The sequence below is a fragment of the Nomascus leucogenys genome, chromosome 22a, assembly GCF_006542625.1.
Source record: "Nomascus leucogenys isolate Asia chromosome 22a, Asia_NLE_v1, whole genome shotgun sequence".
Classification (NCBI taxonomy): domain Eukaryota; kingdom Metazoa; phylum Chordata; class Mammalia; order Primates; family Hylobatidae; genus Nomascus; species Nomascus leucogenys.
Genome location: NC_044402.1, coordinates 58794185 through 58820888, shown reverse-complemented (window position 1 = coordinate 58820888; position 26704 = coordinate 58794185). Strand labels below are relative to the sequence as shown.

Below are 26704 nucleotides of genomic sequence, written 5' to 3'. Positions count from 1 at the left end.
AATATTATGAAATACATACTTTATGCTCCATCAGTGATGGCATATAATCTTGTATTTCTAGCCTATTGTTTTTTTCATGCATTAAATAGCAATATTGAGATTTCTTAGATTGTCATTTTTGTGGTTTTAAAAAAGTAACAAAAACATATTCATAATTTAATATACGTTTTAATCCATTCTCATGAATTTTTAAATGTAAGTACTTAAAAGAATATACACAATCATCTCACTCTCTTGCTTTTCCCTCTCTCCCTCCCCCATATATATACAGTCTTTTGTTTAATTAGATTAAAATAGAATTAATTATTTAATGACCCAGAATTTGAGTAGTTCTTAACATTTAAAAATATAACTAAGTAACATTCAATCTATATATTTCTCTATTTTTGAATATATCCCACCCCTTTAAATCTGTTCTCATGTTAAAATAGAATATTATTTTCAACTACCCCATGAAATCTCCAAATATATACAAAAAATGTTTAAACATAAATCATTGAAAGTTCTACTCCTGATAGCTCTACTCAGAAATAAGGCAAAGTCCAAGACATGAAACAACTAAAACACTGATTCTATTATATTAATCAAAGCACATACTTTCCTTTCATTGAGTTTGGTTTCCACCGATTCCCATTTTTCTTTCAAGTTATTTATGTCTTGGTCAATATTTGTCTCTGCAGATTTTGGGCATCTTGCAAGCATCTGCTGGCCTTTCTGCATCAGACTCTTATATGTTTCTTCTTTAGCTTCAAAGGCAGCACAGACTTCCTAAATTGAGATACCCTCAAGTTATATCACTTTAAGAAAGTAAAATTTAAGAGTTCTATTTTTCTAGGTCATCAGTCCCAAGCTCCTCATCATATATTCATCTGTGTTTGCTCTCTCAGAGCAACCCTGACACATTTATACTTTTCCCTACATTGAAACAACAACTAAACCTACAGTCATAACCTGTCTACTGGGAAATCTAAAAAATGGTGTTATCATTATCAGCCCATTCTGGCATGCTAAGATTTGAAGCAATAGTTTAAATGCTGTCAAGAAAGCTTTCACTGTACAGTAACTAATTAGTTCTGTGAGTTTGGGCAAGTAATTTCACCTCTCTGAGCCTCAATTCCTGCCTCTGTAAAATGAGAGGCTCTCGTAGAGCCCTCCTTGTACTATGATACAATGAATGTAGTATTTCATTGGTACGATTTAATTCTGCACTCAGAAAACATGCAATGGATAGAAAGTAAATAACCAGCACAGTAATATATTCAAGTTGATTATTCAGACTCTGGAATTATAAGAATCAAACTTGTGGTACTATGAATATTATTCTCATTTAGAATATTTCTAAAGCTTGTAACTAGAATGTTGTATGTATCTTCTATACAGGACATAAAATATTGCTTAAACAAATTCAAACTTTAAGACCAACAACAGTTACTTCTTATTTAAAAAACTAAGACCAGTTCTATTTTATTTATTCAACTATAATGTGGGTTAAATCATAGCTCTCACTGAAAGATTATATATTTTATGTCTCACATTTTCAACTTTATACATTTTAAAACTTGTGATACAACTCATATAATACAAAATTCACTATTATAAGTATACAATTCAGTGTTTTTAAAATTATATTCACAAGGTTTTGTAATCACCACTAACTCCAGAACATTTTCATCACCTCAAAAATTTATTTCTTAAGCTTTAAAAAAAGCCCTATCTAAATATATTTACAATCTCATCTACTAAAACCTTTAAATCCTAAAGCAAAACTTTTAGATATAGCTAAAAACTCAGGAAACTAATATTGTAAGTTTTGTACTTTTCTTCATTTCTAGCACAACAAAATCAAAAGAACTTTATTGAAATGATATTACAAATATCAACAACTCTTTAGAATGCTTTAAATCACAAATTTAAACTTATTTAAACAGATTTCTATAATTTATTATATAGGGTTACAAAAGATGCATTTTAAATACTCCGCCCAAACTCAGTTCACTGAAATGGAATATTTTTCTAAAAGTAAACTATTCTAAAGGTAAGTTCTTCACTTTCAAGTTCTTATATTCTTCTAAATTAACATTTTAAAAATATTTATATTATTAGAAACTAATCCCAAGCATCTATCTGTTCATGAGTTCATTAAACTTACAATTAATGGACACTGTCAAAGCTGTGCAAGTACCTTCCAGGAAAGTAGGGAGCTATCTGGAAGTCTCTCAGGTTTTTTTTAAAAAAGGAAGATAGGCACTTACAAATTTAGTCTATTACTTTTCCAGTGAAACAAATAGGTCTCCTGTGGCACTAAAAACCAGTAACGACAACAACAAAACCACACACATAACTTTCTAAAACAGTAAGTACACCATAAAGATTTCTAGAAAATTCTACACCGGATTAGTAGGACTTACTTAAACTACTGATGGTGATTGTGAAATAAATATGATGCTACCTACTGTCATAATCTGTTTTATTTCTTTACAACATCTACATGATGGTTACGTCCTCTTCAAATCACCAAATTCGAAATTATTTCCAAATAAGAGCAGTTTTATTAAGATCTTACATTATACCTCTATTAAAGAGTGTAGATATTGATGTACACTGATCTATTTCTTTTGCCAAATTTCTAAGTACTTCTACTTTTATCTCCCAAGATAATAATCATCAGTATTTGAATATTTTTTAAAATTTCTGATGTAAATTCACAAATGTAAAAAATTAGGGGACTCTTTCAAAATATGAAACACTGTTTCCTCTCAGAACTTCTAGTGCTGAATTATAATGGAATATGAATTTAAAATGTCAATAAATCCAAAGTAGCCTAAATTTAATTTGTCAGTCCCCATTTCTATGAAAGAAAGCCCACATTTGAAGTCTCATCATTTTTTTCCTCATCTTTCTTAGGAGCCAACTGTGTCACATGATCTAGGTAGGAACAGCTCACAGGTACAACACTCCAGACTGGACAGTTAAACAGAAGCCTCCTCTTTGTGTCTGTACTTGGTGTAATATGAAGTTGAAGATAAAGCTCTATCACCATTAAAACAAACAAGGAAGTTTTTTTTTTTTTTTTTAACAGAACAAGAGTATATTTGCCAAACTTCTATGAAACCATATGAGACAATCATGCTTATAACAATAATTTTAAGTCATTCTGATTATTTTGGAGGTTTTTCTTTACACTTCAAGCCACAATAATTTAATAATTTACACTATGTTATATTACTACCCATACAAGCTTATTTTGTGGGGGAAGATTTGTGTCTAAAAAGTGTCTAGAATTCTAAAACATACTGACACACTAACCTTTGAAATAAAGAATGGGTTCCAACTTTAAAATTTTAATCAATAAATGGTGTGTTTCTAGCATGTATACACAGTGATTTCTGCCATAAACTATATCCTTTAAAGCCTTCTCCCATGATTTATGTATTGCCAGGGCCCATATAAAATGGTCGGTTTGTTATTCTGAGGCTAAAGCTGTAGGAAATACTTTGCTTACCATATGGACATTAAGCTGCTCCTTGGCTGTTTCCGGTAAACCTCCTAGCGGTTTAGATGCCAACAGATGACGCTCTGTGTCATTCAGCCACTGCTGCAAATCCTCAATTTCACCATGGAACCCTTTGGCCTGAAGTAATAGGGAGTTTTAAGTTGGGGCCATAAACACTGTCAGTTTCAAGCAGGAAATAAGCTTCAAACAATCCCTGCCTGCTAAGCCTCTCTATGCATTCTTAAGAACAGCCAGGTACCATTAGATTTGCCTTTCTTCATCAGGAGAGCTCTAGTAGATAAGAGTATTACGCTAAGAACTAGAAAGCTGTGTTCTCTTCTGCTGTTCTGTTATTTCACTTATTTTTACTCCTCTCCTTAAGGTATAAAAATTAAACAAGAGTCTGTGAACTAATAAAAGAATTCCATGCTATTTTGGTCTTGAATGCTATAGAAACTTTCAGAATTTATTCTCTTACTCACCTGGCGCAAGGCACCATCCAGCTGCTGCTTCCTTTGTTCTGTTTTTTCCAAAACATTTTGCCAGCGTTGATTTAAAACCTCTAGCTTGTTCTGAAGGTTGCTTGCTTCTTCTCCTGCACTTGATTCAATTAGATCATTTCCTGCCTTATTAACGGCTTCCACTGTGGACTGGTGGGCTAATACATCATTTTGGAGCACCTGAAAATATTAAGATAACACCACATTAATATCATCTTTAATGCAATTGTTTTCCTTTCTGGTTATGAAACATACTGAAACAAAAACATTATATGTGTAGAATTTTAATTTTTTTTAAAAGAGATGGGGTCTTACTCTGTCGCCCAGGCTGCAGTACAGTGGTTCTATTAGAGCTCACTGCAACCCCAACACCTGGGCTCAAGCAATCATCCCATCTCAGCCTCTCAAGTAGCTGGGACTACAGGCACACACTGCCATGGTTGGCTGATTTTGTTTTATTTTTTTATACAGATGTGGGCTCACTCTGTTGCCCAGGCTGGCTAATATTAAGTTTTTAAATGATGAACTTCCTTTCCCCTAAATTTGCAACCTTCCTGGATATACCTTTATTCTATCAATGTCCCCTGAAATGACTGTGTGAGAACACTTTGCTAGTTATTCCCACTGGAATGACCTTGCAATTGATGACACTAAATATCTAGAGATTATAATTAAAAGGTTCTAAAATTTCTCACTTGGTTCAAGCTAATTTTAGTTTAATTCTCATGTCAAGCAACCAAAATATATATTTTACTCCTATATATTCATTTTCAAATATAAAATTATCACGTCTAAGGTATACAGTACCATATTTTACAATCAGCATTCTGAAAGAGAAAAAAAAATTCCAGAATATTCCTTTATCTTCTCTCATACGAGGGGTCCTGGAATTGACTGCTAAGTTGAAATATTGGAAGGCCCTAAAACTAACACTCTGTATCAGAGATACTTAAACCCAGAATTCCAAAATTCAGTTGTTCTTCAAGTAGAAAACATATATAATGAAATGCTTACTACAGAACCCAGCAAACAATGCCTTCCTTTTATACAGTGGAAATATATGAATAGGTTAATAATGCTTAAATTCACTAAAATGGGGTAAGTGCAGAAAGCAACCCTAAGGTTTAAAAAAATCAATTTCTTTCACTGAATGAGTACAGCCTTAGTAATATTAATAGTTTCCTTTCAAGGAAGCTATGCTTACATTTTTGGAAAGCAGAAGAAACCTCCCTCTAATGTTGGTAAAAGCTGATCCTACTCTGTACTCATTGACTCAGGGCTGGCAACAGTAAAGAAAAAGAACATCATCTCCCATCCTATGTAACACACCACACATCTGGAAGGAAATTCAGACCAGGGAGGATTTTCAGTGCAGATCAGTAACCCTCTGATATCACTGTTTCTCTGACTGTTTTCACTCATCTTCTGAGGCATCTGGTTAGGGAGTGTTTTTCAAAGGCAACAAAAGCAACTGAGTAAGAAGTTATCTTTATAGAAAGCATTCACTTTGGTATGTTAAGAGTAGGATCACTCTCAAAATCAAAAGGTTAAATGTTTTCATGGCCAAAATATAAAAGAGAATTCTATAAAATTCATTCTTCTGAATGGTCCGAGTCCTGCTACAAATTCAGAGCTTAGGAGTAGGAGAAGAAAGCAGGAAAGGAATGGAAACATTTGTCCTTTCCTCCCGCAATTCTGCTGGGAATTTTATGTCCTCTAATTTTGATCTTTGAGGAATGGAAAGAAAAGAGAAAAGAGAAAAGGAGCCATTTCAAAGTACTTAAAATTAGACAAACAGAAGTAAGAGGTCTTTACCTATCCCCCACCAAAATAACTGGATCAGGGTGCCTCATTTTTCCACCTCTACCATATCATACAAAGTTCCTATCCTGATGTATGTTACCTTTAAGACAATCGATAGGTTTATAAAAATGTAAATGCAGCTATAAACTCACACCATGAGAATAAACATATTTTGTTGCTAGGCAGTTGGTCTCACCAGTCGTTAGGGCTCTAAGCAAATGTATAATGTAGACATTAAATAATGAAACAAGCTTCTATTTCAACATTAAGTATGCAAAATAAATCCAAATTGTTTAATCAAATGTGGCTGGGCAATGACTATCAATGTAGATAGACAAGGTAAGAGAAAAATAAAATTTTAAACTAGGAAACAATTACTGTGGGGAAGTATGAAAGAAGGAGAACAAAAGCAAGAATAGTCAAAAACTGTACAGCATAAAGTGCTAAAAACCTACCTTTTTAAAAAATGTGAATCAATATGTAAAATAACCAAACATTTCCTATTTGATAATTAAGGAAAATTTATTTTAGTTTAGGATTTAGGACTCCGAAGATACCACTATTAACGTGAATGTCAAAGTCTATGAAAGATTGTTGAATGCCAGGATAAACTCTACTGTGCATAATCTTTTATCCATTAAGTCTAGTGACTGAAGGGATAGGAAATGATCTATTAAGAAGTGTCACAAAGGTGACAACAATATAAGATTGCTTTGCATATATCTCTTAAGACAAAATTTTTTCAACTTACTAGCTTTAAATCAAGTACTAGCTTTAAATCAAGTACAACAACTTTTTAAAATGTAATAAATATTGTTAAAAATTCAGAAAGAAAAGGAGTAAGATACAAAAATCCAGTCAAAGACAAGAGTGACACGGAGACAAAGGGATAAGCCCCAACATAAGAAGAGATGTACAGACAGATAAAAATATGTCAGAAATGACAAACAAGCTGCAAATGAAAGAGACATGGAAATATGGATGACCAGAGTGAAAACATACATAAAGCCTGCAGTAGGACATTTTCAGCCTATGATTTTTTAGGCTATCCCTAAAAACTATAAAAAATAGGTGACATTATCACAATGACAGGTATAATTAAGGATTTAAATCTTTAGTGTTTGCCATGCAGCTCTAATAAAACTTTAGTACAAATTGCTCATCCTTGTTTTGTTTGATAATAATTGCCTTGAATGAGAAAAATATTTTGACCATAATCTTTAAATAAAAATATTTTGACTATAATGTTTTAAGTAGTTAACCTCTAGTTATAAATGTCAAATATGAACTTGTGTCAAAATCATAAACTTGAAACACACATAAAGAAGAAACACATCTGAGAAATCTGATGACACTAGAAATGGACAGAGAAGAAACATAACATGCATTAACAGCTACATACATGATGCTTGGCAAGTTCAATTTCAATGGCTTTAGGGTCTCCTCCAACAGGTTTCTGCTCACTTAGCAAGCCCTCAGTGTGTGTCAGCCATGTCAGGAGCTCATCCAGGGCATGTTGGAACTGACCCAACGCTAATAGAGCACCCTCCAGTTTATGCTACAGAAAAAGTGGAAAGAAAATCCATTTATAAATTTGATATAATGAATGACATGTCTATAAAACAAGGGCAAAAAATAATTGTTTCATGCTGTGTTAAGTCCATAAACATATCCAATAAAGCCTAATCATCATATCCTTCTATGTTTTAAGTTTGATGCTCCTCGTGGTTAAAAAAGAATATATGAGAAGCAGAAATAATTCTAATTTATCTTTAATAATTATTTCACATTAATATCTGAAATTGAAAATTTATAATTTCTTAAGAAAAGTCTTGGTATTTACCTGTCTGTTGATGATTCTCTCCTCCAGGCTATCCCATATCAATTTCAGTTCCATTAATGGGTCTTGAACAGTGTGTTTGTCACTCTCTTCTGTTACTTTCTTTAGCAAAAGCTCTGCTTGATGGTTCAGTCTTTCCATTTCTATCTGCTGTTGATAGGCCTCAGACTTAAATTGCTATTTTAAAAGAGATATACAAAGAAAATACTGTTAAAAATCACTACCTCCAAACAAAGAAATCCATTGGTTATATCATTATTCTAATTCACACTACTTACTGAGGGGAGGTGACGCAAAGTAAAAATCTCACATGAGGCTTACCAATGGAAGAATTATAGGCAAAAAAATAAGGAAAATATTTTCTCTTTATTCAATATTTTTGGATGGATAGATGTTTCTATTTATAATTTTGACATTTCATTTTATTCTCTACAATAAAAAATAAATTTCAAGGCTGAACTTATTCCAATATATGCATTTGAAAAATGAGTTTTAAAATTATAGAAAAGAAAATGAAATGTATGTTGACACATATGAAAGCCAAAAAAGTCTTAAGAAACTCAAATTAGTATTTCCTGCTCTGAAACATACACACATCTTGTATCCCCTGATACTTTTATGTTTTCTGTAGCTGTGCTGTGTTCATTAATATTCCTATGCCTCACCCACTGCTCACACAGAATGTTATTCTCTCTCCTTCTACTTTCTAAGTCACTGACATAGTTAATCATCTTGGCTTTGCCAACCAACAGGTTAGCAAACAGTTGCTTGTAATAGGTAACTGTCCTTTCATAAAATATTTATTTTAATATGTAATAGTACAAAATTCATGGCTAGCAGTCCCTTAACTTTGTTCAAAAAATACATGAATAATAATTTGAAAATAATAACAAAGGTATATTAAGCCCTTGGTATGTTCAAGTTACTTTCAACCAACTTATTGGTGAAATAATTTTATGCTTAATGTAAGCTAAAGACATAGGAGTAAAACCAGTTAGTAAGACCAGTAAGACCACTGAGGCCATATGCCCTAAGTGGATGAACTTGGACCTAAACTCAGATAACCTGATTTCAGAGTGAGCACTTCTAACCAGGCTGCTATATAAAAACCACTGAGCTATATGCAAGTATCCAAAATAAATTATTCACACCCATAATTGTATATAAAGTATATCATATGTTTGCCACATGAGCAAATTAAAGTTAAAAAAAATCTCAATTTAGTGATAAGGATAAAATTCTCAAAAAGAAAATTTGTTTCTAAATGAAATATTCTATGTCACACTTAGATATGAAAATGCTACAATTTTAAAGCCAGGTAATATTTTCACATAAAATCTAGCAAAGTTCATTGCAAATGGTGTGATGTCTCTGCATATGGAGAGTTAAAATTGGGAAGGAAATAGCTGATCCCATTTTGATAAATCATTATTGGTATAGAGGAATTCAAAGAGGAAACAGTTCAGTCATTTTCACATCTGCAGACCAAGAATTACAAAAGCAAAAATTACAGAGAACAGCTATGGAAAACAACACACATTTACAAAACAAACATTTTGGGAAACATTCTTATATCACTGATGTGTTTTTAACCTGTTAGACTAAATGAATTACTCAGAACATTCTAAAGAAAATAAAAACGCTGGGTTAATGGGTATAAAAAAATAGAAAGAATGAATAAGACCTTGTATTTGCTAGCACACCAAGGTCACTATAGTCAAAAATAATTTTTGTACAATTAAAAATAACTAAAAGAGTATAATTGGATTATTTGCAACACAAAGGATAAATGCTTGAGGTGAGGGGTACCTCCATTTTCCCTGATGTAGTTATTATATATTACATGCCTGTATCAAAATATGTCATGTAACCCATAGATATATACCCCTACTATGTACCCACGAAAATTAAAAATTAAAATTAAAAATATGTCTCAGGAACAGAAAAATGATGGTGTAGTGTATTGACAACATACTAGTGTAGTGACAACAATATAATACTGAATAAACAAGTTAAACAAGTTATAAAAATCCTTACAGTATTATCTAAATACATCTTTCTCTCTCTACCTACACACACACCCCATGTTCCTAACATGAAGATATCAGAAAGGCTATAAATCAAATCTAAGAAAGGTAATCTCTAGGTACATAACATTTTGGGTGACTTCAAATAATTTGTTTTTCTCCTTTTTATTTGTATTTTCTGATTTTTCTATATGGACAGTTATTAATTTACTATAAAAAGAAAACTATTAATAGCATTTTCTTTCCTTTATTTAAAGAACACTTATATATTGCTTAGTATGTGAAAGCACTATGTACATTAAACTAGCTTTATAATTAAGCTGTCATACTTACATTAGGTAAAATAAATTTATGTAAAAAATTACATGAATCATGAACTCAAAATTGCAAGGGAGTCTTCGATAAATTAGCCCCCCACACATACCTTTAGCTCTTCAATCTGCTGCTTGACAGTTTCGAGATCTGTTCCGATTGGAGACATTGAAGCTAATTTACCACCTGCAATATCTACCCAGTCAAATACCGCCTGAAAGACACATTAGTCCATGTGTTGTTACAACAGTACATTTGAAATTGCTACAGTATTTCGAGTACTACAGAAAAATACAATCATAAATCTAAAAGATATTATGGAATTAGACTGTTTTATAAAAAATTAACATGGTTCACCTAAATTAGTAAAAGCAGTAATATACCAAAATAGTTGTCCCAAATATGAAATAGATACATACAAGTTTGCAAAAGAAATTGTTTATTCAATAGATTCTTGAAATATTATGAACTTCTAAAAAAATCATTTGAAAACATTTATAGAATCTAATCACATGAAATTCTTCATTACATGTGCTTCAAAGGCAGCTTGTATAAATATACTGAAAGAAAAAGATTCAAATCTATTTGTTCATTCAAATAAGCAAGAAATTGCTGTTTAGAACTTAAGCAAAATATTTGACTCAAACCCTTAAATATTATTTAGATTAGCATTAAGATCCTGGACATATAAATTATTAGCATTAAGATCATTATTCTGAATTATAACAGGTTTCAGACTCTCCTGTTTTTCTTATTTATTTAGGTAATAAAAATAGTCTGAAAAGGCTCAAGTCACATTTTTTTTTAGGTACTGAATACAAAATAAAATCATTTTGCCATTACTCTGTCACCCAAGCTGGAGTGCAGTGGCACAATCAAATAGCTCACTGTAACCTCAAACTCCTGGGCTCAAGCAATCCTCCTACCTCAGCCTTCCAAGTAGCTCAGACTATAGGCACATGCCACCACGGCTGGCTAATAAAAAAACAAAAAAAATTGTAGATGGGGTACTTCAGCTCTTGTTTTAACAGGATCTTGCTATGTTTCCCAGGCTGGTCTTGCACTCCTGGCCTCAAGTGATCCTCCCACCTCAGCCTCCCAAAGCACTGGGATATTTTGCACTTTAATGAAGTTTACAAACCATATAGTAGGGCGATAAATCTTGGATTTTTAAGTTATCATTAGCCAACCCTGACTAAGTACTTAAGCAGCAACCTGGGAAATAAAACATATTTTACTTTACAATCAAATCTTGAAAATTAGCATCCAGAGCTTTGACATCTAGCTACAGCTAGCTGTGCTGTAGCTACTTAATAAATCAGTCGGCCCTTTGCTAGCACAGGTGATGCTACTAATACATGATCAACAGGACTTATGACGGGCCTTACTTTTCTGGTAGTGATAAAGAGACTATACAAGCCATGGTGGCTTGCGTGTGACCTCCTAAATGGTTGCATGTGGTGGCATTGCCACCTCTAGCCATGGAAGAGATCACAACTCAATGATTTAACAATGACCTAGCCTCACAGGCTGGAGCCCGAATTAGTTACTTGTCATTGATACCTAATGGAGTAAATTATCACTTAGGTTACAAAAGAAAAAAAAAAAGAAGAGGGAGGGAGAATTATAATAAAGTGTTATTTGTAGTAAAATTTTTCATATATTTCCAAAGTTCAAAAAACTTCTCAGCTGGCATAAAGCCTAGCTGTGACATTTATTTTTACAAATATAGAAATGGAATGGCATAATGAAAAAGGAAAAGATGTTCTCATCTGGGCTTTAAAAATAATATTCACTTAATGTTATGGAAATACTTAAGCTTTTTCCATATGGTAAGAAGGATGAAAGATTAAACTCCTGCCAGCCTGTTAGGAAATGGAGCAAGGTTAAGGGAGGTAGGGAGAGAAACATACCCAAGTTGGCCTCAACTGACAAGATAATTTTTAATATAAAAAACTTATAAATGGTTAATGAACTGAATGAAAACCCTTAAGTGAAAAACAACTAAAGAAATTATATACATGGAAAAGAAGATAACACTTTTTACACACCAGATTATGACCTAATAGAAATCTATTTTTGTACATACAGAACACTGGCTTCAAATCAAATTTCTTTACTTCTGACTTTAGTTAAACTTGGTGATATTTTTAGATAGTGTTTACTCCTTTCATCTTATTCCACTCAGAACAGAATTCAGATTTAGTTCCATTTCACTGTCTGGTGCTGAGCCATTTATAAAAAATACTGTGTGGGAACATTTGCTTTCACTTAAAAAAAATCAAAATATTTCTTTTCAAAGTAAATTTCACTGAATGTGTATACAGAAATGTGTTTAGATGTGTATATAAATCTACATATATCTGAAAGGTCAGAAATATCTTCTAAAGGACAAAACATGAACTGAGATACATAGGCAACTGCAGGAATAATTTGCCCACAATTGCATATGCACTGGCAGATCTTGAGGTGGTGCCAATATGTAGGCACCAGTTAGTATGATTCCTCTTTCCAGCTAAGACCAGCACATACACTGTAATCCCCTTACCTGCAGTCCATCCTGGTACTGAACGGCAGCCTGCATTGCCTCCTCAAGTTTGTCAATCCGGTCTCTCCAAGCTTTATTTAGAGAATCCCATGCTGAATTTAACTACAAGATGTATGTTAGAATTCTTTCAGTGCCATATTTTAAATTTTCAACTACTGTTAACAAAATATATTAGTTAACTAAAAACTTTTTAAAAGCCATTCTGATAAGTAAGCCAGTTGTACCTCATCTATACTCTTCTTGACAATGGGTTTATCAGGCTCCCCACATGCCGCAATGAGTTCAGAACCCAGGTTAATAACTATATCCAGCTCCTCCTGTAGTCCATCTATTTCTTCCCTTATGGCCTAGAATAAGAAAATGACAGCCTTAGAATTTTAAGCAAAACCACATCAAAACTTTAAAAAGTATCCAAACACCGCATGTTCTCACTCATAGGTGGGAATTGAACAATGAGAACTCATGGACACAGGAAGGGGAACATCACACTCCGGGGACTGTTGTGGGGTTGGGGGAGGGGGGAGGGACAGCATTAGGAGATATACCTAATGCTAAATGACGAGTTAATGGGTGCAGGAAATCAACATGGCACATGGATACATATGTAACAAACCTGCACATTGTGCACATGTACCCTAAAACCTAAAGTATAATAATAATAATAAACTTTAAAAAGTACACAACAATATCAATGGTAGTTATTTCTAGAAGGTGGCATTCTGATCATTTTTATTTCTTTCTGTTTTCTAAGTTTCTGCAATAAATTTTTTCAACAAGAAATATTTTAAAAGAAAAACAGCACCCTTTTAGTAACAAATGCCAAATGTTTATTATAAAGATAATATTTAAGAAATGATAAATAAGAAATACCTTAACAAATATCAAAACAAATTATTTTTTAAAATATCAACAATACTGTAAGGCTTAGAAAGACATTTTGGTTTCCAAACCAATATACATTTAACATAGACAAGTAAAATATGAATCCAAAAACTATACAAATTAATGTATTTGTTAGTAGATTTAGAATAATCTAGCTTTGGATTTACATTTTATGTCATTACCCTAGGCAGGACCAGGTAGGACCTGTAAGGTACAAAAATACCACAACAGAAAGGCAGTATCCTACTTTTGCTTTCATCTTCTTGGTGAAATATATTCATTCATTCAACAAACACTGAATAACCATAAACGAAGCCCTAAACCAGGCACTGGGGATACAAAGAAAAATAGATATGGCTATTCCCCTCAAGGGGCCCACACTACAGCAGGAAAGACAGAGGCATAAGTAACAGTAAATCATACTATGTGCAGAGCCCTTTGCATGAATAAAGTATTACGGGAACAAAGATGCACTAACTCTGCTAAGTATACAAGAAAAGGTTTTACATGGGGGTAATGATCCAACTGAACCCTGAGTGGACTTTGCCAGTAGAGTGGCAGGAAGGACATTCTAGAGTGAGGAAATAAGATGCGCAAAGGCACTGACACTAGAAAGAGCAAAACAGTTTGTTTTGGGAAATGCCCTTTCTAATCAGTAGCAGGGAGGGAGCTTGGTAAAGGAGCAAAAGAAAAACATACTTTGGAAACATAGGCATGAGCTAGGCTGGAATGCAAAAAGCTGCATGCCCTGCTCTAGGGAGTTTGGGCTTTACCCAGATGGCAGGGGATGCCTCTGAGGGGGTTTAGGCAGCAACACAGTAAGAGCAGATCTAGAGAGAAGACTGGCAGCAAGGTCAGAGGCCTAGCAAGGAAAAAACAGTCTTCACTTTGGATTACTTTGGAAGCCAAAAAGAAAGAGAGATAATGAGGCCCTGAAATAAGGCAAAAACAGTGAGGATGAAGAGAAATTTTTTGTTGTTGCTGTTTTGTGTTTTTATTTGTCTTCTGAGACAGAGTCTCACTCTGTTGCCCAGGTTAGAGTATAGTGGCACGATCTTGGCTCACTGCAACCTCCACCTCCCAGGTTCAAGTGATTCTCATGCTTCACCCTCAAAGTAGCTGGTACTACAGGTGTGTACCATCACACTTGACTAATTTTTGTACTTTTAGTAGAGACAGGGTTTCGTCATGTTGGCCAAGCTGGTCTCAAACTCCTGGCCTCAAGTGATCCGCCCACCTAGGCCTCCCAAAGTTCTGGGAATACAGGCATGAGCCAGCATGCAGGCCTGAGAAATTGTTTTGAACATACAATCTCAAAGTGAAATTTGTGGGTATACTCTATCTCCTACTGTATCACTGCACATTCCATTTTCAGAACCAAATATAAATGTTAACAGAGTAACTCCTAATATTTACCCAAGGAATCTGGATTTCATTATGCCACAACTTATTTTTCTAACTTTAAATGAGATTTTCTGCTTACCTCTGCTGCTTCTTGCTGTTGTTTTACTACTGAAGGATCAATTCCAGGATCTTCCAGGTCCCGGATGAAATCTTGAGTATCTTTAATGGTAACTACCAATGACATGTGATCACACCAGAACTTTTCTGCTAGCTCCATCACATCCAGTAGTTTGGCTTCCCTCTCTTCCACCAGTGTGTGTATGTTCTCCCAAATGAAAACCATTTGGTCAAGCTTATCCTGAACAGCTATGAAGCAAAACAGTATCCACAATGCGATTGGTTAGCCCCACATAACCAACAAAGCAGAATGTTATATAGTTCACGCAGGAAGTAGTGATCCAATTTGCTAAGTATCTAAAACTGGACCAAGTTTTGAATGACCCCAGTCCAGTGGATATCAGTGGGTCCAAGAATCTATGCCAAATAACACAATATCTCTGGGTCTCCTATTCTTGCCAAACCAAGGTTCTTCCTAACAAAAGTGAGCTCAGAGTAGAACCAAGTTTATCAAGTTTCAAGTTCATTAAGGCTATCCTTAATCCCAAAGGGAGTGAAATAATCACCTAGGTACACTTTTATGCTCCCCAAATCAAGAGTAAAATTGTCTGTTCAGTCCCAGGAACGTTAACAATGTATGGTATGTATTTTGGGCTTGCTTCTAGAGTACTCTCATTGTGAATTTCCACTACACACATGTTCTCCCTTTTGACCCTCAGCTCATATCTCAAAGATGGCTGGCTGTCGTAGTGGTTCCCATTTTTGTGGCTATGTGATGCAGGATGCATGCTACGTAAGGTAGCAGAGTCAGTAATGAGGAAAAAAACCCAGATATGGCCTTATTAGCAATATGCCTCAACCTACTGATTTAAAAGGCCTGAATACACATGGTCTTTGAACATATGGTCTTTATACATGGTCTATGTATAATGGCACGCTTTGTATTCAACTGATTGATTTCACAAACACAGGAAGACATTAACAAGGGATTTGCATACACAGCCCTTCAACCCTAAACACATCACATTTGTAATACCTGTTTTAAGATGCAGCATTTTGTTATCCAATTGGACGGTGAGTAAAAAGCATAAACATTTAGAATGCTTTAAAAATAAAGTTTGTTTCCCTATTCCAAAAGTATTACCTTTGGCAGATATGTCTTTATCAGTCCCCCCAGATCTAGCGATCATTTCCTCTCCCCTCTGTTTAAGAGTTTCATACAACGGCTGTAGCTTTTCCATGTCTACTGACACATTCTTATTTTCACTGATCTGTTCCTTGATCTTCTCGACCTCTGCAGAGATAGAGGGTGGCTGCCTCAGACGTTCCACGATGCGCTCCAGGCTCTCAAGGATCTGATCTATCTTGTCATGGAACTAGGGGCAAAACAAAGAGATCTTTTATGGAAAAAAGATCTGTAATACCAAGTGTGAAATTTAAATGAAAAAAACATTTTTTACAATTTAATGTCAGAATTAAGAATAAATCTTAGCCTCTTTATCAACAGACCCATTCAAAAGTTACATCCACCTGGTGTGTGAAGACATGCCTAAACTCATGATGTATATGCACCTCTGTGTCACACTACCTATGTACAATAGATTTAGTTTCTTATGAATATTTGAGTGTATCCATTAAGAAATGGTATATGTTAACATGTAATTGGACCAGGACGACATGGCAGCAGCAATTCTTTACCTGCTGCTTCATCCTGTTATCATAATTCAAATTAATTTTAAAAATCAAGTTCAATAACCTGAGTATTTGTCTATTACAATGGATTGTTTACTTCATTTTTAATGAACTATTTTGGCATCCTGAAAAGTTATATTATTTAATGTGAAATTCATGGAAAGTTTTGATTAGATTCCAGGGAATCCTTAACTTATGCATTTCCTGAACTGAAAAATGTTAAAAAAAAATTTAAACAAAAAAACCTCCCCAATGTTGTAACTTCTGATATAACAGAAGTTACAAGTTTCAGAAGTTTTTATTTACTTCATGGTTAAACACATAATCAGACACATGACAGAATTTAAAATTTTTATTTGCAAAGGTTCCATAGACAATTAAGCAAAGCTATAAAAACTTGTTCATTCACATCTATGAATGAACTTTGTTCTATACTATCTCAAAGTTAAAGGAACAATCACACAGGATTGTGACATTGGCCCACTCTAATGTGCCATATCTAATAATAAAAACCAAATCTTGAAACTGGAAAATCTTTGGGTATTTCAAAATTCAACTTCTTGAAAAAAGATATTTTCAGAAAAGAAAAAACCATCAATATCCAACTTTATATTCTTTTTCTTTTCATTTAGCCTATCATTCTTTCTTCTCATTGCCTTCTTGAGAGTATTTTATTAATAATTATAACACTTTCCTTTATCTCTCCCAATGGCAAATATTGCATTCTACTCAGGATGGACACTGAATTAAATATTTGGACAATGATGACAACTGCATGTTTCTTAAGACATTGAAAATTATTTGTATTATATCTATAAGCAGGCAGAGAAAGATAAGGAGATAAAGGCTGGATGCAAGCAAACATCACCTCTGAGGGACACAGACATCAATACTCAGAGTTAATGTAGTGAAATAATTTTAGTTAAAATTTAATCAGGAAATCCAGGAAAATGTCTTTCTGTGCTCTGTTGTCTGCAAGAACCCAATTATATTTCTAGTGTAAACAATTACCTGAGTTGATTGAGAAATGGCTTCATCCAGTGCCACAGCTCGCTTTTTGACATCTTCCTTAATTTGACTGTAAAGGGTGTCGGCCGCCACATACTTCTCTTGGATAGAAAAGCCTTCCCCAGGGCTCAATTCCAGTAACTGTGGCCCAGTTTTGTTCATCTTATCTATATGAGGCTTGTGTTCAGCTATCAACTCACGCAGTTGCTATAACAAACCAAACAGCTTTTCAGTATCTCAGGGTCACACCTCCATATTACAGCTGTCTACACCTGCAATGCATCCAGCTGGCAAGAAACTCCAAACAAACCCCTCCCCATCACAAGGCATTTAACACATGATGGCTCATACAGCTCTTTGCCAGGAAGAGAAGGCCCTGACACAAAGATTAAACAACAGTCCGGTCACACCGAAGCCCCTTTAGGGTACAAAGATGCTGGTTCAGTGAAATAATGAATCCCAGTTTATTATGCATCTCATACCAAGAGCAGCACATTTTGACAAGAGCATTAGCCAAGGGTCATATTATATAAAAGTATTCTGAACTCACTATGTCCTCAACCTACAGACATCAAGTCATATCTCATGGTGTTCCTTTCTGCACACTCATGATATATACAAAAATAGAAGAAAGAAAAAGAGAGAGAGAGACAAGATGGGGGGAAGGAGGGAGAAGGGAAGGAAGAAAAAAGAATAGAAAGAAGCTCAATAGAAGTTAGATGCAATGCTGAGACAAAACCTCAAGATAAGGAATGTTAGGGTGATGTAAGCCCACAAGGCATTGCATTTATATATGCGGACTGATATAAAATGAATGAACATGTATTACATTTTATATTTATGTATGAATCTATTCTATATATATATATATGATATAAAGACATACATATGAATGAATCTATATTCATTATTTTAAAATATTAAAGGCTGCAAGGGCAGTCTATCAATATACAGCTATATACTGAGCATTGTTTGTAAGGTATATTTAAGGAAAAACATGTCATATGAATGTGCATAATTTTGTTAGCTAATCAAGAAATACAATGATATTTATACTAGCGCGTGGGTGTAGAATTCAAGTGGATCCCCATTCCCTTTAATAGAGAAGATGTGCTGGAAGCCTGAATAAAGCTAGAATACATACACTTCATGGATCCCATGGATTTCAATGAGCAGTTTTTCATGGGTCAAAACCAAAGCCACCCCCAGGGGGAAGATCTGCTTTTGCTTGCAGGTTTTTTTGAGGATGGCCTCTGTGCAGCATTGAGGGGGTCTTTCATTTGTACCACATTATTGATTAGGTTCCCTCATCAGCAGCTCTTTGTCCTCACCAGAATGTGTACCTCCAAACTCCAGCCCCTCACAAAAGCTTCTCTGGGGAATCTTACTTTCAGGAAAGATAGTCTAGAGACAAACTACCAATCTTTTCCTGCAAACTCTAATTTCTATCAGTCACCAGGATGGCCACATACCTAGATTTTTATTGAAAGTGTCTACTAAAATCAATTATGAGCATTATTTTGAGAACTTGTTGAGGAATTACATCATTAACTATCACCAATGTAATAAACTGTTTTTGAAGGTTTTCAAAAGACTGACTCAAAATAGTTTTAGAAAGGGCTAAATAAAGATGAATTCGATTTTAAAAGAAGGAAGAGTCTAATGTAGCATGCTGCACATAAGAATGTGGGAGGGCCATGTTTGCAATCTAGCTCCTGGGGGTCCCAAGCCAAGGTTTTCTTATTTTTATTTTGCATAATTAGATATCTTCATCCTGCTTTACTGAATGGAGGTGGTGATGGTATATCAGCTATAGATAGTCTCATGGAAAAGGAAAACTGAAGATGTTACATACGTTCTCCCGTCAATGTTCTTTCAGGAATGCTTGGAAAACAAGCTTTCACTCAAGAGTTATCAAGAGACTCTCAAATAAAATGCTACATCTCTGCTGATATTTTTTGAGTTCCTTTGAGTCTTGGTAGATCTCACCTGTATAGCACCACTATAAGGCAACTTGGCTTGGCAAGTAGTGAGGGGACCCTTTTTTTTTTTAAGACAGAGTTTTGCTCTTGTTGCCAAGGCTGGAGTGCCGTGGCGCGATCTTGGCTCACCACAACCTCCGCCTCCCAGGTTCAAGCAATTCTCCTGCCTTAGCATCCCAAGTAGCTGGGATTATAGGCATCCACCACCATGCCCAGCTAATTTTGTATTTTTAGTAGAGATGGGGTTTCTCCATGTTGGTCAGGCTGGTCTCGAATTCCTGACCTCAGGTGATCCGCCTGCCTTGGCCTCCCAAAGTGCCAGGATTACAGGCGTGAGCCACCACATCTGACTAATTTTGTATTTTTAGTAGAGGCAGGGTTTCTCCATGTTGGTCAGGCTGGTCTCGAACTCCCAACCTCAGGTGATCCACCTGCCTCGGCCTTCCAAAGTGCTGGGATTACAGGCATGAGCCACTGCGCCTGGCCGAGGAGCCTTTTTTTAAACCGTTCTTAAACCGTTCCATGACAGGCAAGAGAACACCTACCAGCCATTTACTCAGGTATGTGTGTGTATCAGAAAAGGGCCCAAAAGGAGATGCCTTTTGCCTTATATGTGACAAAATGATTCTTGGCAACATGCTGTCATAGGAGTCCAGTCAGGCTGGAGCTATCCGGTGTGACTTTAAGATATCTATCATGTGGTAACATGGCCCTTGGAGCCACTTTTCATTCCTGGCGAGAATGAACTAGATTTTCCCCCAAAATACATGGAGAGGATGCTGTAGAGCTGGAGAAGAAATGCCATCCTAGGAGGCTACAAATATTCTGCAACAGCAAAGCTTTTAGTTTAAACAATTTGAAGATGTCGCTACAAAGTTTTCTACCTCCCTTTATATAGACAATCACAAATTTGTTTTGAGAGCTTAAAGATTATGCAAAATGGCAAAAAACTCAATTTTTAAAATTTCAGCTCAATAATGAGCCTTTCCATACTATCTGATGCTATGCTAAAAATGTGGCTATTCAAATCACCTCAGCATAGAAATGCATGAAACATGTTTTATTTAAAATAATTCAGTGAGTAGATATCAGATTTCTGCCACAAATAAGTCTTTATACAAAAATTCAATTCTACATACTTGTCTTTCTCCTGCTGAATCATTTAGATAGAACTCTACTATATTAAATAAAGTTAAAATGTGGTCGCTAAAACTCTCTTTTAAATAAATACTTCAGTATAGTCTTCAATGCCAATTCATTAAAAAGGTAAACAAACAAGATTAACAAGATGTCACATATTCCAAACAATGATGTAATAAACCCTGAATTGAACTTTTCCCTCCCTTTCTCTCTCTCCCCCTCCTTCTCTCTTGGGCACAGGCATACACACACACACACACACATACCCTCATGCACATACACACACACACATGCACACCATGATTAGTCTCAGAGTACATTCTGTACAGATCTGGAAGAGCAACTAGGTTCACGACACGAGTCCATAAATAGCAAGAAATCTAGTTTTTTTCTGACAGTCTGGAATGCTCTCTCACATAAACCCTTACAAAATTTTAAGCCATATTAACAATTAAGTGACTGCTGAAAAGAGGGCTTTATGTGCCATTTCATACATGTTTAAAATGTGACATAACTGTAGTTGTAAATGTGCTCCTCCTACTTTACCCATTTACACTTACAGGAACAAGAACTTCAAAGGAGTTCCATGTACAGGAGGTGAACAAAATAATCTGTCTTTATACTTCATCATTTTCCCTTTTCATAGCTTTCATAATATTGCTATTTTGACACATTCATTATATTACACATTTTCTCCCAGCTCAATGGCCTTGTCTGTATAATGGTTCTCCCATATATTTCCACTCTGCATTTACATTCTAAATGTATAAATTTAAAACAATTCAACGTGTGTAAATTGAAAGCACTTCAAAAGCTTATTTCTATAACATTTTTAAATGGGAATTTTTTTCTATCTAGATGATTTATACTGCATATTTTATAAAAGTTGTGATGTAATTAATGACATATACAGTAAGTATATCCACATGAGTCTTCTCGCTATAACCCTGTATAAGAAGCAATTATGAGGTAAGCAAATTACACAGCCCAGAACACAATATTATAAAATGCCTTAATCATGTAAGTGGTTTAACTGTACTAAAAACCACCATAAAAATCATGATTCTCTTTTAATGGGGAATACAATATTCTCTTTCACACCAGGCTTACCCGATGTTCTTCTTGCTGCTGCCTTAGAGTTTCATATTCAAGGGCTGGGGCGGGAAGCTGAGAGATGATTGATTGTGTTTCTGTCAGCCATGGCCAAAGTTCTTCATATGTTTCCCAGAATTGGTTAACCAGGGACTGCGCCCGCTCCAGCTGCAGATACCTTTCTGAATTAATCTGGCAGATGGTATCATAGTTCTTCAGTACCTTGTCCAGTTTTTTCTAGAAAATAAAAGGATGAAATGTTTAACTGGTCAGGCCAACGAGCACACACACTCCAGAGTGCTCTGTCCAGCACAGTACACCCGGACAGAGTGGGCATTTGACAAATATGTGTTAAATGAATACATCAGTAAAAGCTATTCAGATTTTAATGGTTTATACGTACAAAAGTTCACTTTAAATTAAAGTGCCTCAAGTTTTTATGAATAAGACACTGAGATCTCCAAAAACAATATGCACAGTTCTCCAGTCATTTTTACAATGGCTTCAAGATTAGAAAACAAGTCGCATGTGATTCTGGCAACATATATTTTGCAGAAAAAAAATAAAGACTACTTTTTGCAAATGAAATTGTCAAAATTTTTAGTTAACAAAATTAATGATATATATATACACACATATATATGTGTATAAGTGTATATATACGTGTGTGTGTGTATATATATATAGAGAGAGAGAGGTGGCGAGGGGAGAGAGAAAGAGAAAGAGAAAGAGGAAGAGAAGGAGAGGAATCAAAGCAGAACATTTGCCATTGTGCTATACCCGGATTTAACGGGGCAGTCACAGTGATCTAGATTATGGTATAAACTCATAGCAAAAACTAATAGCAGAAGATAAACCACAATCATAACCCAATAAACCACAGAATAACAAAGAAATTATTTCATGACAATCTGTATTTTTCACATCAGAGTCTTTACGAAAATAATGAAGATTCAATTATAAACAAGCAAATTGCCATTGTAGAGTATACATAAATAAAAGAGTGCATATCATTACATTGTGCATTCTATTATTTTATCTGTGGTCTACCTTAAAAGCAATGCATACTCTTTAAAATATGATTTTAGGCATAGAGATTCCTATTTTTTTTGCCACGCATGGGATATCTTTCCTACCAGAAGCATGAATATACATCAATTTCTTCAGGCTGCTTAGATGTCTGAATATGAATTGAACATTTTTATTTGTGGCTGGTTTTCTGCCAAATTAAAGGATAATTAAAACTACACAGACTGAATGCTTCCTTAATTACCCAGACCATATTTTCCCTATATAGCTTACTGTAACTTTATACAAAATGGATTGCAGCATTAGAGAGAGCCACATATTTTGGTTTTTATTAAGAGGCCCAAATGTCTCTGAAGCACATAAACAATAGTTGATACATACAAAAAACAATAATTTCTACTGATAATAATGGTAATAATACAGCTAACATTAACTGAATGCTTAATGCGTGCCAGTTAACCAAAGTCTCAAACCTTAATAGCCTTTGTGCCTATTCAAAAAGATTGTCCTCATAGTGATTCTCTTAAGAGATATTCCTTTCACTGTTATTCTATAAACTTGAAATATGCCTTATTTAAACTAATTATTTTTGCTGCTCAAATGGCAGCTGTGGATAACGGAGAAGTGTTTTTCTAGGACTGAAAGCTCAACACCTGCTGTTTTTTCAAGAGCCCCACTACCAGTCCACAGACAAGATTATACCTTCATTGATTGCTTTTCCTCTTCACTGCATGTGGTCATGATTTTATGCCCGGATTTAACAAGTTCATCAATAATATCCTTGTGTCTCAAAATCTCCATGGTGAATGTCTGTGATTTACCAAAATAAAGACAAAAAATAAAACAAGAAATTGTATGACTAAAATGAAAACAATTAGGCTAAGTAGTTAAAAATACCAGGTTACACTAGAGGAGTCTTAAAAAGTAAATCATACAGGCACATTTTATAGAGTAGGAGCAGACCAACAGATAATTTATATGGCAATTGGAAATGTATTTCTTCACCTTTTGAACTTGAAGCTGAGCAGAAGTCTGGTCTTGCTCAAGCCTGATGTCACCCAGAGACATCAATTTTTTTTCTGTTTCAGTAATCCAGGATAACTCAGCATCAGCTGCTTGGTCAAACTAAACAAAAGATAAATAATTAGGTCAGCACGTTCCTGTTCCTGGTGCCAGAAAATACCTATCTACAGTTCTTTGAAATATCCTTATCACACAAGTGGAAAATCCGAGCTTGTCTCCTCATGGCATCCTAAAATAATTTGTGATAATGACTAAATTTTAAAGAAAGGAGAACTTTCCACAGAGTAATTAAACACAAGCTCTTAAAACATGTTGGATTTATAGCACTGCATTAACGATTTTAGGACAGCTAGCACTATTGCCTTCTTTTCAGGCAGTCTTAATAATTTGCACCTTAGGAGTACTGTCCAAATGTAACAGTTATGAAAGCCAATAGCCAGGAACCATCTTTTAATCATTTCACCCATCACTCAACTGCTATGATATGCAACTAACATTCTGCTATCAAAGTACATAGTTCCTAGCTAAAAGAATAGAATATCCCCATTTATTATACTATTATGTTTATAAATGCATGTGTCAATATACATCTCTATATATGCAGAGTATACCCCTAAATGATTCATGTATAATTTTTAAGCATCCCATTTAATAATGGCAGAAAACATTTTTAAGAGCATTCTCAAATATTTTAAGAAATGTTATTTTCCTGATCATAACAGTAATTAAAACAGTAATTTATAAGCACAGTACAAATTCATAAAGCAGAGAAAAACATATAGAAGAAAATTAAAACCTAGAGTTAACACTGCTGGTATTGTAGTGAATTTTCTTCCACAAATCAAGAGAGAAAGATTTGTATAAAAATGTCTGGGATGACACTGTATAAACAGCTTTATATCCTGCTTTTTCATTTACTATGAACATTTCCCATGTCATACTCCTTTAAATGTGATTTTCAAACAATACCATTATATTCTAGCATACCTGGATTTTCATTTCAGCTTTCTGCATTTTTGCTATTATACAAACAACTCTACAATGAATATATTTGCATATAAATTTCTGTTGGCATCTCTAATTAGTTCCTTAGTGTAGATTCCTAGAAGTGGCTATCAAGTCAAAGAGCACGAACATTTTCAATGTCTTCCATCGGATAAACCCCAGTGGCTCCCATGAATAAAATGGGCCTGTGACACCACAGTACCAACCATAAATGATCACTGAAATGACCTCAGTTGGAAGAATTAATGAGGAATGAACATTTTGGCTATTCAAGTCCAGCACTGCCAGATCTTCTAACTTTTCAAAGGATTCTGGAAATCCAGATGGGGTGGGAAAACAGGTAGGTGGGGAGAAAGATGGGTGGAGATAAGAAACTAGATTTTTAAAAATTCGTACTTTAAAAACTCTGCAACACTATGTCAACTCATGGGAAGATGGAGTACATTAGCTTTTCTCTGTTCCTCATGATAAGCATACTTACAAATCCCAGGCATTATATATAAAACATATAAAGAAGATTCCACAAAGGGGAGAGAAGAGGACAGAACTACCACGGACCTTGGGCCACAAGGAAGAACACAGTGGTGAATTCTCTGGGATTTTCTTTTTGCCTCATGTATCTAAGACTAGATACTGGAGAAACTGGCAACCACACAACACTAATGGGTACAAAGTCCCAAAACAAGCCTGCTCTCTCTAGCCAAAGGACCAGGAAAGGAGTAGTCTAGCAAAACAGACAACTTTTAAACAATAACCACTCTATTCCAACCAAACACTACAGAACACTACAGAAAAAATGGTTGCTCCACTCACACTCATGCCAAGAAAGGACAAATGGGGGGCCTACACTTCTATCCTTGCAATGCCATGACAAGGTCCCCAACACTCTTGCTGGGAGATGTTAGAGAATGCCAAGTAGGGAGCCAGAATTTTCATCCCCAGATCATCGTGCCAGTTGAGACCATGTGGGGAGGCTGGGCTTCCACCCCCACTAAGCAGTAACGAACTGCTCCTCCCTCCACTCCTCTGGGGTGATATCAGAGAAGGCCTAGTGGAGAGTCAGGATCTTCATCATCACTCAGTGTGTCACCATCACAGCAACCTGCACTGTGGTACTAGTAGAGACCACATAGGGAGCTGGAACTCCCACTCCCACCCAGCAGAAATGACGAGCCATCTCCTAGGTGTCAACAGAGGTTGAATTGGGAACCTGGACTTCTACCTTCACCTGGTAGCAGCCCCACCTTCTGCCAGAGTGGTTACAGAGGAAGGCAGTTAAAACAGAAAGCTTAAGCTCTAACACTCATAACATCATATAAGAGCCAGGAAAATCTCAAACTGAATTAAAGAAGATAATCAAATAGATGCCAATACCCAGATGGCAGACATGTTAGAATTATCTGACAATGATTTTAAAGCAGCCATGATAAAAATGCTTCAGTGAGTACTTCTGAATGTTCATAGCTGAAACAAATTAGAAATTAGAAGGCTTTATCAACAACATAGAACATCTCAGCAAAGAAAAGGAATATACAGTATAAAGAAGAACCAAATGAAAATGTAGAACTGAAAAATGTAACTGAAATAAAAATCTCAGTGGATGAGCTCAATGAAGGGGACAGAAGAAAGAATCAGTGAAGGAAAAGAAATTACCACTTAGAAATAGAAATGGAAAGTACCCAAACTGAATAATAGAAAATAACTTAAAAAATAATCAGAACTGCAGGTACCTGTGGAACTACAACAAAAGTCCTAATATTCATGTTATCAGAGTCCCAGAAGGAGAAGAGAAAGAGATTGGGACTGAAAAAATACTTGAACATTCTTGAAATAACATTATAGAAATGGAGAACAGCTTTGTGGTTGA

At 35.0% G+C, this 26704-nt stretch overlaps 1 protein-coding gene across 24 annotated transcripts in view; it reads right to left on the bottom strand.

Annotated features, from left to right (window-relative positions):
* Positions 1–26704, bottom strand: part of DST (dystonin) — a 492147-nt gene that overhangs the window by 35361 nt on the left and 430082 nt on the right. For all 24 annotated transcript variants that reach the window (XM_030802620.1, XM_030802603.1, XM_030802607.1 and 21 more), the window contains 14 exons: positions 23815–23934; positions 23512–23619; positions 21799–22017; positions 17570–17773; positions 16011–16242; positions 14889–15115; positions 12748–12870; positions 12524–12625; positions 10088–10189; positions 7640–7813; positions 7199–7354; positions 3976–4173; positions 3503–3631; positions 598–768 (listed from right to left, as the gene is read on the bottom strand). In XM_030802620.1, coding sequence (XP_030658480.1) covers positions 598–768; positions 3503–3631; positions 3976–4173; positions 7199–7354; positions 7640–7813; positions 10088–10189; positions 12524–12625; positions 12748–12870; positions 14889–15115; positions 16011–16242; positions 17570–17773; positions 21799–22017; positions 23512–23619; positions 23815–23934 — 2265 coding nt within the window. The remainder of the gene's footprint in view (positions 1–597; positions 769–3502; positions 3632–3975; positions 4174–7198; positions 7355–7639; positions 7814–10087; positions 10190–12523; positions 12626–12747; positions 12871–14888; positions 15116–16010; positions 16243–17569; positions 17774–21798; positions 22018–23511; positions 23620–23814; positions 23935–26704) is intronic.